Source organism: Nelusetta ayraudi, unplaced genomic scaffold (genome assembly GCF_046127955.1).
Source record: "Nelusetta ayraudi isolate G7.1 ecotype Tasmania unplaced genomic scaffold, CSIRO-AGI_Nayr_v1 ptg000094l, whole genome shotgun sequence".
Lineage (NCBI taxonomy): Eukaryota > Metazoa > Chordata > Actinopteri > Tetraodontiformes > Monacanthidae > Nelusetta > Nelusetta ayraudi.
Window position 1 is genome coordinate 1,904,883 of NW_027466144.1, and position 15,679 is coordinate 1,920,561.

A 15,679-nucleotide genomic window follows, 5' to 3' on the forward strand; every position below is an offset into this window, starting at 1 on the left:
ATACAATCGCAGGCAAATGCATACAAGTCAGTGCTGCGTGCGCTACGGAGTCATTGTGCTGTTCCAGAGAAATGTGCACACTTAGATAAGGGAACATGATTAAATCTTAGCTTGGTGTTCATCAGCAAAAAATTGTCAAACCTTCTCCCTCAAAAAAAAAAAAAAAATCCTCGGGTGGGTTTCTGTATTTCCTGTATTTATTTATTTTTACAAGGCAAAACCTGTTTCTGAGATGTAATCGGCCAATTTTACCCGTACCTGATGCAAAATGTGGCCTTGCGGGTCTCAGTTGAATAAGGATCCCCTTGAATGTGCGATGCTGGTGTTTATTTTCTGAAGTCCAAATGGCACGCTGGCTATATATAACTTGGCATTTTACGCAGATATTGTCTTAAGGGACGCTGCCATAGAAACTCTGCTGGTATAAAAACACTTTATCAAAGGAAGCATATGTTTGTGTGTGCGTGCGTGTGTGTGTGTGTGTGTGCAAGACTGCGGGCATTGTGTTTCAATACAAAGTACCATGTTAAGCAGGAGGGCAGGCTGCAAATTTGTGGCAATAAAAAGAAAAGTGGTGGGAGAAAGTGATTCCGAGGGTTGAAAGACACACGGCTTTTACAGTCAGATGATATTTCGCTTAATGAAATGCTTTTAAGTGTTCATTTATTTTTAAACAGAGCGATGCCCTTTATGCTCAAACGCTGAGCAAAACAGCTTCACAGCATTGGAGATAAAGGTCACACTTTGATGACTTTGCTTGTGGTTCCTTGAGTGTTTTCCTGAAATCTCAAGTATCCCATAAACCACACAAGTAGTGGACACATACGCAGGCTGAGCCTGCCAGGAAAGCCAGCCCAAATCCTTACAGCATAATACTTTAAATAAATCACGCCACAGGAAAGAAACAGCACAATCATTGTTTATGGCAGAACTACAGTGCTTATCTTCAAAGCAGCAGATCCTTTTGAATTTCTATCACGTCTCAGACGAGCAGAAGAGAGAGAAAGAGGGAGCTGTTAGGCCTGCCGTTGGTGGAAACAGAGGTTTCCTCAATAGAAGAATGAAGAAATCAAATCAAGTATTTTTTTTTTTTCTCCTCGCCTTCCCCCCCAAATCAATTACAACTGAGAACACCGCCATTCAATGCTGGCTAAAAAGATTTGTCTGTTTTAGGCAAGCATTTTATCTCTGGGGTTCTTCTCCAAATAATCTAATGTCTGAGTCTAACCAGTTCACACTGTTTAATTAGACATTAAAGCGGTGCTGCTGGAGCTGAGCAGGCCGCCTTGTTTTGATTATCTGCTGCCTTGAACGAGCCGTTGAAGAGGGACACAAGATTTCGGTGTCTCACAGGTCTCAGTCTAGTTCTAGTTAATAATTAGGGCTAATTACAGCTAAATGCAGCGCCTTTACTCCTCTGTCTGGGGACACGTTGAGTTTTGTTGTGGATGGCAGCACAGTGTGTAGCAGAACAATGTTTGTCCAGAAACATGGACATGAACAATAAATGACCCACTGTGGCAACAAGCCACGAAAATCCAAAGTTAGTCTAGACGATAAAAGACTTTGAAGATTTATTCAGTTCCACTGATAAGACTTATCAGCGCCAGAATACAATTCCTAATTTACAAAGAATAGTGCCGTTTTTCAGCTCGAGCCGGGCTCTGCCTCAGAGGCCAGACCCACTCAAATCAGCATGGCAGACAAACGCGATGTGGTTAGAGGGCAGCGTGATTACAGTTCAAAGGGGGAAATGAAAGAGGCCGATGGACGGCTTGATGGGTGTTATTTTTCTTCAACGACTTGACGATCGTGTCAGAAATTGGAATCTGAGATAGTTTAAAAGTTAAATGGTTTGAATGGTTTTGTAAGATTATAAATCTGTACATTGTGCATTTGATCATTTGGCTGAAATTGAGAATTTTTTTTGCCATTTATGTGATTCATTTCTTGTCCACGATGTCAGTGGTGTTACGCATGAAAATACTTTTGATGTTCCCCAATAAGAGACATTAACGCATCTTAACGCATCACAGCGCCTTCCAGAATCGCCAGCGTCATTTCTGCTAAATCGTTGCTCAATTGTCAAAACTTTGCAACCTTCACTCAACTGTTCAACCCCGCAGTTATAAAACATTTAGCACCAAAGTTCATTATTATTAGTGGTGTTTGTATTACGGTTCTAAATCCTGCACACGACGCTGAAGCATCTCGGCTGCGTTTGAAGTCTGGCTCAGGCGGGCCTGTTATCTCTGCTCAGAGGTGGGGGCATCATTGTGAGCTGCTAATGAGGCTGCATTAAGCCAGTCTACTCCGGGGGGGCATGTAATCCTCTCAGCAGGCCTGACGCAGGGCTGGGCCGAGCCGAGCCGGGCCGGGCAGGGCAATGTTTGCACGGGAGCTTGGAGGTGAGCACCCGGTGCTGCCGGGTCTGCTCAAACACGTCATTAAGATTTGGTGTGTGTGTGTTTGGGGGGTGAGGGAGGTTGCAGACCACTGCATAGAATGATGTCTGAGCCTTGACAGTGCATCTGGCCTGCTGTGCCAAGACAATGCAACACAATGCAACAGAGCCGCGACATTGGGGATCATGGTCAGCGGCATTATATGCATTTCACACCATCCTGCTACAAAGCACTGTAAGGAAAATGAGTGGGATGGCGCAGAGACGGTTGGACACAGGTTGGAATATAGTGGTTCATTATCGGAGACGTCCTGCTTGACACTTGACACAACAAGCAGCTGGTTTTGGGTTTTTTTTGGCTCTCCTGGTCAGCAAATGTTTCAAGTCCCCCCCCATAAAATGAAGGTCAAGAGATGCTGTTGTGGCATCCTTCCAGACCTGGAATATAAATAAATAAAATTGCAGTCCGCATCCATCTGAATCACGGAAAAATACATCCAGTCCACAACAAAGCGTCCACACGAACGCAGACCAGGCGTGAAGTCAGCGCTCCGCATCCAAGCCGACACATCCAGCAGACTGGCAGAGAATCCACACGGCGCAGACCCCTTCGCGGCTCCCCTGCCCCTGCAAGCGTGATCCCAAAGTGGGGACGCAGAGAGGAGTGTCCCATATATGAGTCCTGTCCAGTACAATGGTACATTGTCATCAGCCTGCAGGGACAATCCCCATTCAGAGAGGGAGCACAGTGGCCACACTTTGTTTGGCCAGGAGGGACACAATGCAATGATACCCCAGTGTGGCTCTGGAGATGATAGGGACTCATTAAAAAAACGGAATAAAGTGCAAATGACGTGTTTAGTTTTTAGTTTTTTTGTTGTTGTTTGTTTGTTTTTTAAAAACGACGTCGAATTATTCTTTTCTGAGAATGTTGACATCCCCTCCACAACATCGCCCCGCACGGAGCCGCAGGGATCCCCCGAAGTTGGAGCTCGGCCGAAACCACCGTTATTGTATTCACGCTGCGTCGCTCAAGCTAATTGATTAAATCCATTAGTGCTTTTCAGAGCGCCGTGGCGCGTGCGCCCCGCGGATGTGGATTCCAAATGTGACAACATCAACGAAGGGAGTCATAAACCCCCCCCCCCCCCCACCACCCGCCTCAGGTTCCACTGATATCTGTGGTTGAAAGACCAACCCTTGATCAATGTTGCTGTTGAATTTGCTCCTGTCACGTTATCGATCAAGTTCTTTGATTGACATATCAGGACTTTTTTTTTTTGTGCGTGAAAGGGTCAAAGTAAAGTCCAAACTGCTCCGAGGTGGGAAAACATTGACGCATGACGTCAATTTGCACACGCACGGAGTGAATGCGTGTGTATTAAACGCATAGGGGGGGGGATGTGTATTAAACGCATGCGCAGCTTTAATACACAGCATTTGCAAACGAAAGCCGCCTCGTAAGCGACTCGTCTGCCTGGACAAAGCGGTGCAGGTGTATTGCATGTTGGAGTCTCACCACTGCCACCATCATGACGGCCATTGCTGGCTCATTGTTTAACGCCGGTGCACAAAACACAAATATTCATTGAAACCCATACAGCAGTGAGCACCTGTAATGACGCCCCCATGATGTTGAAGTGAGGTTCACGCACGCACACACACACACACGCACACACACACACGCGAGTTTCTGCAGAGAGCGCTTTAAAGGGCTGTGCGCCCACACACATTGGAAACCACACCGAATTCACATTTTTGTTGTTGTTGTTATTCTAAATCGACGATTTTCTAGTTTTAAATACACATTATTTATCACGCAGTAAGGCATCAACTATGCCACTAATTAGACGCATCTATTTATTTAGTGTATTAAATAATCCATCTATTGGATTATTTTGTTCACAACTGATTAATCTACATTTAATCTGCGTTACAGTTTATCGTGCTTTCCACAACATCGGTTTAAACTGATTCGGTTTCTGTGAGTCTGATTCTCTGGTGGAGTTCAATACACTTGCGCCTCCCTCAACACATCCCTCGCCTTTTGCTCATCTCGGGGCCACCGGTCGCTGGTCCCTCGCTGCTGGTAAATATTTGAGCGCTGTGATCGCGTAATAAACGCCTTGATCATGTTTGTTTCAGTCCTGTAAAAATGCACTTTGATGGACACAGTGGACGGCCGATAAGATCTGCGCTCCACACAATGTAATTAGTAACCAGCCCTCCCTCCTCGAGTGTCAATACCCTGCCTGCTCCTCAGCACCTATTGATTAGATTCCATTTCTTTCTCTCCATTTCTCTTTTTTTTCTTTCCAATGGCCCCATGTTAGAACCACTTTTTTTTTTATTTCCCCACACATATGTAAGAGCCTACACGAGCAACCCAAATTCATCGCTGACTACCGCAAATCGAAAAACAAAACAAAACAAACAAACAAAAAAAACACATCAAATTTTAATTTTAAAATAGACGTTCTCAATGGATAAGATGATAATAATAATTTGAAATACTTTTCCGCCACTCTTGTTCACAGTTTCAATAGCTGTACTTCTCGAAGGCCCATTTCACCACGTCAAAGGGGGGACACAATGTAAATGGCACCTACAGTCATTCTAGACTAATACCCATCGCATTACATCGTTATTGCGCTTTATTAGGGGCGACTCATGTTTCTTTATTCCACCGTGCAAGGAGAGTTTCGTGAGTTGGTTGATGGGGCGTCAGATGGGCCTATCACCGACCCGAGAAAAACACCTGGGATTCACACCTTAAATCCACTCCTCCAGGCCTCCCATTGGTGGAGCCGCCGCATATATCCGTCACCCTGCATCACCGGGGAGGATGACAGCGATCCGCAGCTGAACCAAACTCCATCATCGACGCCCCCCCAAACACAAACCAATACTACTGCTGCCATGCGCTTTAGCCACGACACCGCCGCTATGCAGCGCTGCGCAAACGAGTTCGAGAGCAACGACGCGCCGCCGTTCGCGGACGCGGAGCAGACGGCGGCCGGAGTGCGATCGCCGTGCTCGGGACCTTCCAGCCCGGTGTCTGTGAACTCGGACTCGAGCTGCAACAGCCCGGAGGCCAAGTCCTCGTCCGGCCAGAGGGCAGAGAGAGTCAGGAGGCCCCTGAACGCCTTCATCATCTGGACGAAGGAGGAGCGCAGGCGCCTGGCGCATCTCAACCCAGACCTGGAGAACACCGATCTGAGCAAAATACTCGGTAAGAAGAAAATGATCGAAATCGAATTGAAATAATAATAATAATAATAATAATAATAATAATAATAATAATAATAATAATGAAGGGGAAAAAAAACTCTGCTTCCAAAGATCTTTCCTGAATAATATCCCCAATAATCCCTAATGTTTACATGGTTCACTAACATATTTTTTTCCCTTTACAGGAAAAACCTGGAAGGCCATGTCTCTGGCCGAGAAGCGGCCCTACATGCAGGAAGCCGAGCGTCTGAGGGTGCAGCACACCATCGACTATCCCAACTACAAGTACAGGCCTCGCAGGAAGAAGCAGCTGAAGAAGGCAGCCAGAGCTCCGTGCGCAGACGCCGCCGCCTCCTTCCCCTCGATGTGCACCTCCGGCCGCATGGTGCCTCATAGCCTGGGCCGCCTGCTCCAGAGCCAGCAGCCGCCCTTCTCCAGCATGCCGGCGTACCTGAACGCACCGGCTCACTACAGCTACCCAAACCCACCAGTCTTCCTGGATCCGTCGGGAGCGCCGGCGGACCCTTACTGCAACAGGCCCGACGTGTATCCAGACTCCAGCCTGCATTCGTATCCTGTGGAGCGTCAGGCCTATTTCGGAGGTCAGCAGCACGGTCACCACGTGCAATACAACGGGTCCGGCTTCGCCGCTCCTCGTGTGGATCAGGAGGATTCCCGGCTCTACGGGGGCTTCCTGTGCCCCTCCGGCCCCCCTCTGGAGTTCTACCTGGAACAAGTCAAGCTGGACATGCTGTACGACCTGGACCGGAGCGAGTTCGAACAGTACCTGGGTCCGAGCCAGCACAGGCCCGAGGCAGTTGACCCCAGCACCTACCACATGCAGAACGGCCACACGGATGAACGACTACTGTCTTAGAACTGATTCAGATTCAGATTTATTGTCAATGTCACAAAAACAACAAAAACATTTAGAGCATTTGGAGCATTGTAACTGCATAGTTTAAAGTAAAGTAAAGAAAGAAGATTTTTTTTGTTTGTTTTTGAATAAACTGCTTGTAAAGTGTATGTACATAGTTTTCAGCACGTTTTAGTGTTTTTGGTTGAGTTTACAATCCAGCAATGTGATCAGAATCTATGAATAAATAATTAATTTAATTTACATTGTTTTTAATTCATTGTTTTTTAATAGTAGTGCACTCTAGGTGAGACAGATAGGCTACTGGGCCTGTTTGAAAAGAGTGGGGAACTGGCAGAACCATGATAAAAGCAAAGTGGGATCCAATCAGCTGACAATGGCGTTAATTAAGGGAAACATCTACATGAAGTAATATATACTCAGAGCATTATGGGTGTTTTTTTTTGTTTGTTTTTTTTAATAATAATTTAACAGATCACATTGAATTATTGTTAAATTACCCATAAGTAGCATTGCAGAGAAAGAGAGAGAGAGAGAGAGAGAGAGAGAGAGAGAGAGAGTAACGAAATCAACCAACCAATCAAATGACATATGAAGTATTAACACTCATTAATTGCTTCCACTTGCACTTCCGTCCAGCAGTCGCCCTGCTGCTGCTCATATTACCGACTCGTTCAACTCAATCAGCGTTCAGGATTCAAAACCTCCTGCTGAATGTCGGTGCACTTCGCAGGCGAGGGAGGGAACGAGCAAAGAGGGAGACCGCACTCACGTTTTTGGCGACGCGCACAGGATGATCTCACTTTCGCAAGTCAAGAGTCGCGTTGAGCGAACTCTGTTGCACGAAAACCGGCAACCCTCCCTCGCATGCACTCTCCGGTCGGTTGTGCGTTGTCCTCGTATGCGTGCGCAACGTGCGCACCTGAACCTCATCAACGAGGACCAGGTGCGCACGTCCGGGGTCGTGACGTGGACCCGGCCGGCGGTGCGACGTTATTGGGAATCAGAGTGAAGGGTTTGTACAACTATTGACCCGGTGACAGAAATATTCCGAGCGGAAGTTCATCACAGCACACCTTCAGGAAATGTGATCACTGGAATGTCAATAATGCTGAAAATTATTTCGAACGTCACTTTCAGTCCCTGTTTATATATTGTTTCACTTTCTGACAGGACAAAAGAAGAAAAACATTTCACAATTCCCCCCCCCCTTCCCCGTGTTATGATGATAGCCGCCAATAAATGTGTTATGTTATCCAGTCGCTGCAAGCGGCCCACTCGCTTGGCAAGAGTGGAAGTGTTGACGAGCTGCTTGGACTCCATCGTCGTGTCTTTCTGGGCGCTGGGAGGGAAGATGGGTGGGCACAACTAGCGCAAGCCTTCCGCCTTCCTGTTTCATTTTTAAACATCTCACAAAGGCTCTAAAAATATGCCCGCTGAATCAACATATCTCCAAAGTCATTCCACTTTAGCTGCCAAATGTTTACTCATTTAGGAAAATGTTTATTTCCCTGCACAGTCGTTAGGGTTTTTTTTTTCTTTTTCGTGTGTGTGTGTGTGTGTGTGCGTGTGTGTGTCAGAGGCCTCAAGCTTGAGTACATGTACAGTTTTAAGTATAATTGAGCTTTTTTTCTAATTAAAAGAAAACAGCACTTTTTGCAATGCATTTATTTTCCCATTGGTATATTTCTTATGGCCTTTTACTCATTTCAGCCCTTGTTAAGATTTCAGGGTTTGTTTGAACTCTGTTTTTAAAAGTGAATGAGATCAAGGTATGGCGGCGTCGGATCTTGCTTGGCTGAACACAGCAGAGGCAGTGTTTGGACACGACTCTGTGCCGCGGAGACGATTGAATAATGAGAGTGAGACGTGGAGGTGTCGGGAGGAGGCGGACGAGCGGCCGAGGGGAAGGATGGCCTCGCCTGGACCAGGGAAAGAGAGCTGATTAGGAGGAGCTACGACGCCACCTGAATAAGCGGAAGAAATGTGACGTCAAGTTCAATTCCCAGCGCGCCGCTGCAAAACAGCAGAGCTGCGAGCGGCCGAGACGCGACGAGAGGCGTAAAAACGGCAACAACAAATAAAAGTGATGATGTGGAAGTGTGACGGGTGCACGTCCTGTCAGTCAGCGTCTTCCTTCCTCTCCAGGAGCCTAAAGTCACGCCTGTTTTCAGCTTTTCCCCCCTCAACTTGTTGTTTTCCTCAAACTTTGGCCCCTCAGCAGCTATTAATGAGGCGTAGCAGGAACTTCCTGAAGGAAAAACAAGGAGGATGATATCAGCTGAAAATTTAATCAGCAATAAACGCACTTGTGAAACTGCAAGCAGGAGAAATGAGGATGTGGAAGGATGTGTTGTGATGAATTTCCTGCCTTGTCAAAACACCCGGAAGTAAATTTATAGGAGGTGAATCTGGGAGACCAGAATTAGTAATGGTGCCTGCAAGCATTTCAACGTCACGAGCGCTTGTGGGAAAAAAATAAAAAATCTAAATAAACTCTCGCTGGACATTAAAAGGGTTAAATCTGTGCAGTTGCATCTTATGGAACATCACACGTCTGCTGGATCTCCAACAGAAGCTTGTCTGAGCTTATCATCGCCGAGGAATGCCAAGAATCTCCAAATGTCAAACACGTTGTAATTCAGTGGAAACATTCCAGACATAAAACACATTCCTCGTCAGAGATTAAATATGGAAATCGCGTCTAATATCGAGCGGCGGAATAGCCGGAGTTTATATTAAACCCTAAAATTAGACCTGTTGCGCACTCGACTGTTAACTTTTTTCGAGATTGCGGAGCCATAATTAGGCCTTGTCGTGCGCCCCGCACAAAGGTCATCAATAGTTTCCTCTCCCGGTGCAGTCTGGGTAAAATTTGAGGGCTGCTGTCGGCAGATAATGCTCATCCGAGTATTATCCTGCTGGGACGTCTGCTCCGTCTGGAGCGAAGGGAGGAAACTCAAACAGGAAGCGTCCCAAAGTGAGACACTCTCCAGTCTCTCGTCCTCTCATTACTCAATATCTACAACCTGCACAAATTGAATTTCCCCCAGCAAAAAAAGAAGAGAAAAGCAGTTTCTGGTTGAGCTAAACGTGTTTGTGTCTGATCACTTCATTACGTCTAATCAAGCACTAATTGGGCCAATCAGATAACCTCATCAGCCCAGACCTGAGTTTCTGCAGCACACCTGCATGTCTCGCAGCTTTCCGTCCAGACAGACTCCTTCCAAACGCTGGTTGGGTTTGGTCCTTTTTTCCTTTTTCTTTTTTTGGACAGAAAGACAACTTGATGCACGTGATGTGCATTTTCAACAATTCAAATAAAATTTACATCAGAGAAAATTCTAAAATAATGCATGTAAACAGAGGCCCTCAGTTTTCTGCTGTTTTTGCATTTTGAAAGTCAACCGGCACCTTGTCTGTAATTACGGGCCGAGGGCTCAATCGCTTCTCTGGAGGTCAAAGGGGAATTTTTCCCACAGCGCTATCTTGCGAAAAAGTCACAGGGTGCACATCATTGTTTCCATCCCGGAGGCAGACAGCGCTGCGACTGCCAGACAGATGATGACTGTAGCAGAGTCGACCTGACGCTCCCGAGGAGAACAGAGCGCCGGCTGGGTGTGACCCGCGGCCTGCTGGGCCGATACAATACACCGTCAGAGCCTCGGCAAAGAGGCTAACGCCTGTCAACAAACACCCAGAGGATCACAAACGCACACACTGTTCCAACAGGAGGCCCGGCCGCGTGTGGCTCTCTGGACTTTTTCATTTTCTGAAATCTACCAGTGTCAGTTTTTTGCAAATTGTCTTTAAATAGGACTCAGAACCGCTTTAGTGCTTTAAAATGTCCTCGCTTACGTCAGAAAATATCATTGTCCTCCTTCCAAAGTAGAACTTTTAAGCTGCAACACAGCGACTGCCGGCATTGGTTAATCCAATTAGCCAGACATGCTAATGATGTCAGTCCTGAGCCGACAGACACAGTTTCATCCATTCTTGACACCGTTGAGTTTGTGTTTTAAGAAGATTAAAGAAGGCGCAGTCACCCTCACCCTCCTCATTAAACCTGTGCTTTGAGAAAACAAAGCCGCACCGGAATCTTCTTACAGAACAATTTAAAGACATTATTGCGGACAGAATGATTGCATTATTGCGTATTAAATGCAGTATTCAGCAATCTGGATGAAATTTCAATTCATTTCACTCCACTTTCCACTTCCGCCTCCCGTGTAAATCCTCAACGTGGGCAGCGCCGCCACTAAGGCGGCACACCGAGCGCGTGTGTGACTTTATGGCCGTGCGCCATTTCCATACAAAGGCGACACTAGCGGTGGCGGCTGCGGCTGCGGCTGTCAGTCCGCCACACCTCTGACTTTTCCGTGGGCACCTGTTAAGTTTGTGTCGACGCGGCGTCTTTAGCACCTTCTGCTGATGACCTGAGCCCAGGGGTGGGGATCGGGGGGGGGGGAGCCCGGCTGCTCGGCAGGCCTCCCAGCAGGCGGCACCTGAAGCCGAGGCACTGTGTGCTAAGCTGCTGCAACACAACCACTTTGGTTACAGTGCCTGCGTGGTGGAAAACAAACAACATGTTTGACATGGCGTCTTCTTGTTTACTGCCCTCCCACCCCGGTTTTATTTATGTATGTATTTATCCTGTGGCTCTAATACATGCTGAGGCTGAAGTGATAAAGCGCATCGGCTATTTGCTGAAACAATCTGGTGAAACGCAGGGTGATAAAAGTAGGAAAAGCAGAATTATTATAATTACCGGGATTGAAAAAAATGACAATTCGGTATTTTTCAAACAAAGACAAATGCAAGTTAAATTTCATTTCTTAGGACAGCAGTCAGGGTTTGAACCTCTGGGTGATGTGTGAGTAAAACGGCAGGAATCAGCAGTGTTTGGAGTGAGTGGCAGCTTATTGTTGCGCCGGTGCGGGCGTCCAGAAAGGCCCGGCCTCCTCTCAGGACGTGGCCTCACTTCCTCCGCTCGGAGCTCCGTGCCTTTTAACTTCTTTCTTATTTGTGTTTGTTAAGGCCACATTCCCTGAGCCTGGCCTGCCACTTGTGTTATTCTTCCTGTGCTGTTTGTGCCGCTCGCAGCTGGAAGGACAGGAAAACTGATCTGGAAAAGCACTTCGCGTATGTCATCGGTGATTGCGGGCCAGGCCAGGCCGGGCCGGGCCGGGCCGGGGCGGGGCGGGGCTGCCCCATGCTATTGGCAGCCCGGCGCCTGCGCAGGCTGGAGGGGGCCGAGGACTGAGCAGTGCCATCCCAAGGGGGCGACAGCGCGCTCCCCCTCCTGGCTTCAAGGTCCTGCTCCTGCGTCGCTGCGCAGAGCTCATGTGAATCTGCAGCGGCCCTGCCGGCGCTCTTCCTGTGGAGGAGCGGGAGGAAGCTCCACCAGGCAGCCTGAGGTGCCCCCGACACTTTCAAGCTGACACACACACACACACACACGCACACACACACACACACACACTCTCACGATAAATTGGTGGCTATCGTAACAGCGGTATTGACGTGAATGCGGCTGTGACTCAAGTTTTCAGCTGGAGAAAAACGCATGAGTGGCCGCAGTGACTGACCATAAACATGAACGGTGACACAACAGGAAATGAGTCAGTATTGTTTGGTAAGTAAGTGGTGGCTATGGTTAAAAACTGAAAGTGTTGAGCTGTAAAAAAAAAAAAAAGAAAAGAAAAAAAAAGTACATCATTTTATTTCTTTTTGTTTTTGTGTTATTATATTAATTATATTTGTACACAAATGATGTGCAAATAAACTATTTTTCATTATTCCTGCAACACAGGCCTTTATTTTTATTATGTATTAATGAAATAGATATGAAAATATATATATATATACATGGATGATAAAATGAATTAAAAACTACAACTTTTTCTTGTATTGACTCTCACTTGCTCAGGCGTGTCAATCAATTCATATTAACCCCGTCCTTCAGGAATCTCCATCGACCCACCACACTCGTCTGCGTTCCCTTTCCCTCTCATTTGATCCGCATTTGATCCGTTTGGATGGCACTTGACTGACGTCATACCAGACAAACATCAACAACAACAATAAACACATTCTCACAGGTCGCTCTTTCATTGCTTCCTCCTTCCTGCGTCGCAGTTTTTTCCCAGGCAGAGGACCTAATAGAGCAATCTAGGGGGGATCGCCAATGACAGGCCGGCCCGGCCTCCCATTGTATGGGAGCGTTTACTCAGCATGGAAGAGCAAGGACAGTAAGGCCGCAGGAATACAATAGGCTCATATTTATTTACTGCTTAGTGGCAGCCTGGGAGAGGCCCACACCCACCACCCCCACCCCCAGCCCCTCTCCTCAATGCTGATAGCAACCAAACTGTAATAGACCTCTAATAAAGACCCCAGAGGGCAAGTAGAGGCTAGACTCTGTGACTCTGGAGCTGCGGTAATAGCGTCACCATCACAAGCTCTCAACACCTACCTCATTGTTTTTAACATGAGGAGCCTCACGGTTATCTCTGAAGACTTGCAGTGGTATTTCATAGAACACTTCAAGGTGTTCTGTCGTGTCTGATCATCAGCTTGAGATGGGAGATTGGGAGATTATCGCAAAGTCAGTTTGCATTGCACTGTGTACAAAAAGGGAGAAAACAATGAGAATAAAATCGAATTTCATTTAAGTCATAAGTTAATTATGGTTTGGATATGGCTATTACTACTACAACTATAACAACTACAACAATTACTACTAATAAAAACAACACTGTTACTGTTCCCATGCACTTTTTGCAGGAAACTTAGCTAAATGTCTTTGAATTGTGGTGGGATATGAAGGTACAAATAAACTGTAGGTCCTCTTAATGGATCACTTTCCCTTTGAAATGTTTCTAATCAGGCAATAGAGCACTAATACTATTTGTATGTCTATAGACATATATATGTATGCTCACACATATATGTATGTATTTTATATATTTGTATTTATGAATACACATATACATATATACATGTTCATATATATATATATTATTTATTTATTTTTTCATTTTCTATCTGAGCTGAATGTGTGTGTGAGAAGAGACAAGCGCACGTTCAAATGTGTGTGTAATTCCTCTGACTTCCAGCGGAGGGCTCCCTCCCTCATTCCTCTCTGCAGACCTGATTGAAGCAGAGCTGGTGGATGACCGTGAACTGCTCGCCCTCCATGGACTGAGCAGGGCAAAGAAGGAGCCGCGCGCTGGCCCACAGCCCTCAGCCCATCGGTCGACCAGCCGTCAAGGTCGACCAATGTGCTGTGCTGAAAAGACTGGCCGACGGCGGCCTGGCCATCATTTACTCGCGTTTCCTTCCATGTTTTAATCTGACAGAAAAATGCCTGGAAATCAAGCGAACCAGCGCCAACAGGCCTGACCTACATGACCGAGGCGCCGAGAGCCGTGGCAGAAAATTAATTTTCCGAGAGGCATTATGAGCGCGTGATTCATTGGTCGCCTTCGGTGCCTTGCAGGTGCGATTGTGAGCGCGCGGCTGGAGTTGAGTGGCTTTGATGCCCCCGTGCGCACCCCTCCTCCAATCCCTGAGTTATCAGAGATTAACTCGGACACTGGATTAAAAATCTCAAAATAGAGAAATCCTTTTTAGATGAACAGATTGATTAAAAAACGGGGGGAAAGATGAGTGTGCGGTGGAACTGAACCGCAGAGATCCTCACCTGGGTGGAAAAACTGGAATTCTAAATGTCCCATCACACTTTGGACTTGATTTGGGTTTTTTTTCTTACTCTTTATCGAGATTTGGTCATTGATGGATTTTATCAACAGTGTTGGGAGCTTTTTATTTCACTGAAAGATGTTGGTGGATGACTTTTTTTTAGAGCTTTATCAACAGACTTTGTGAGCAACTCTCACTCTCCCTTTTTCTGTCCTTATGTTTAAAGTTCCAACTTCCAACAACTTCCAACAAAGATAAGAGAAGATAAAATGTATAGTAAGAAAAAATAGCGAGACGACAAACGTAGGATATCACAATAAAAAACCAACAAGAGGAAAAAAAAAAAAGTGCCCCTTTGCCTGAGCAAAATCCCAGCAGGACTCCTTTTTATTACCCTGGCGGAACGGTGCTGAGGCCAGTCGGGTCCACGCTTCTCCTCGCGGCCGCACTGCCGGCTCCGGTGTCACCGGACAGAAGCACCCGGCGCTCGATATCGTCATCATTGTGTGACCCGTTTGATTGCGGGAAGCAGGTGTATGTTAGCGTGGCCTTTCAGACCAAATTTAGTCATCCACTCACTTCCCCCTGGAGCCCAGGTTCCCTCTGCGTTTCCCAGCAGAGCTCGGCCCTCCCTCCCTCCCTCCCACCCACCCACTCAACCTCCCACCCTGCCTCCCACCCTCTCACCCACTCGTCCACCCTCCCTCTCAATCTGCATGAAACACACTCCGGCCAGTGCAGAGCACGCGCTTCCTGCATCCACGCGGCAGAGCACGATGCATTAAAAACTGGCAACTTTTTCTTAATTTTCTCTTTTTTAACACGATACATATTTTGTTTTGGCCGATCAGCTCCCCTCCTCTCCCTCCTCCCCTGCATCTCCCTTTGCCCTCATCCCTCTGTCTCCCCTCTCTCCTTCCAGACCCTCGCTCTCTTCCTTCCTGCCCTCTCGCAGCTTCCTGCTCCAGTTCTTATCACTCCAGAAAACGTGACACGGCCTCAGCCCAGTCAAACCAACACTCCGGCTCCCCCCTTCTTTCCTTCGCCACCAAGGCCTCAAATGAAAGATTTCTGGTCCTCCTGGGGCGCGACAGGGTGGCGGGGGGGTGGGGCTGCAGTGGGTGTCTCACAGAGCCTTTTGTCACCCATCTGGGTCAAATCTGTTAATGGACTTATTTATTATAAACATTATTGGCTCTACTTCCCATGCTTGCGGAGGAACAATAAAGCTGAAGTGGCACGGCGTGTTTTTATTTATGTATTTATTTATCTGAGAGGAAGCCGTGGGCACGCCGGGACATTATCAACTCATTCTCCTGCGAGGGGCTTTCCTCCGAGCTGAGGAAATAGCCTGCTTTGATTTACTCTGTAAATCTGTGCCTCGCATTACACAGAGCTGCAGGCTGACGCCTTTGCGAGCCTTTATGTGATGCTTCAGAAGGGGAGTGGGGGGGGGGGAGAAT

The 15,679-nt window shown here is 47.0% G+C and overlaps 1 protein-coding gene across 1 annotated transcript; it reads left to right on the forward strand.

Annotated features, from left to right (window-relative positions):
* Positions 1-5,205: 5,205 nt before the first annotated feature.
* sox32 (SRY-box transcription factor 32) lies at positions 5,206-6,755 on the forward strand. The gene is made up of 2 exons (XM_076047553.1): positions 5,206-5,636; positions 5,821-6,755. The coding sequence occupies exons 1-2, from the start codon at positions 5,324-5,326 to the stop codon at positions 6,510-6,512; spliced, it is 1,005 nt and encodes a 334-aa protein (XP_075903668.1). The 5' UTR covers positions 5,206-5,323; the 3' UTR covers positions 6,513-6,755.
* Positions 6,756-15,679: the final 8,924 nt, after the last annotated feature.

Bases quoted from the DNA above. Each gene is read 5' to 3' on its own strand.
- sox32 (XM_076047553.1), top strand. From the start codon at position 5,324: ATGCGCTTTAGCCACGACACCGCCGCTATGCAGCGCTGCGCAAACGAG. The intron at 5,637-5,820 runs GTAAGAAGAAAA...TTCCCTTTACAG, and splicing joins CGATCTGAGCAAAATACTCG to GAAAAACCTGGAAGGCCATG.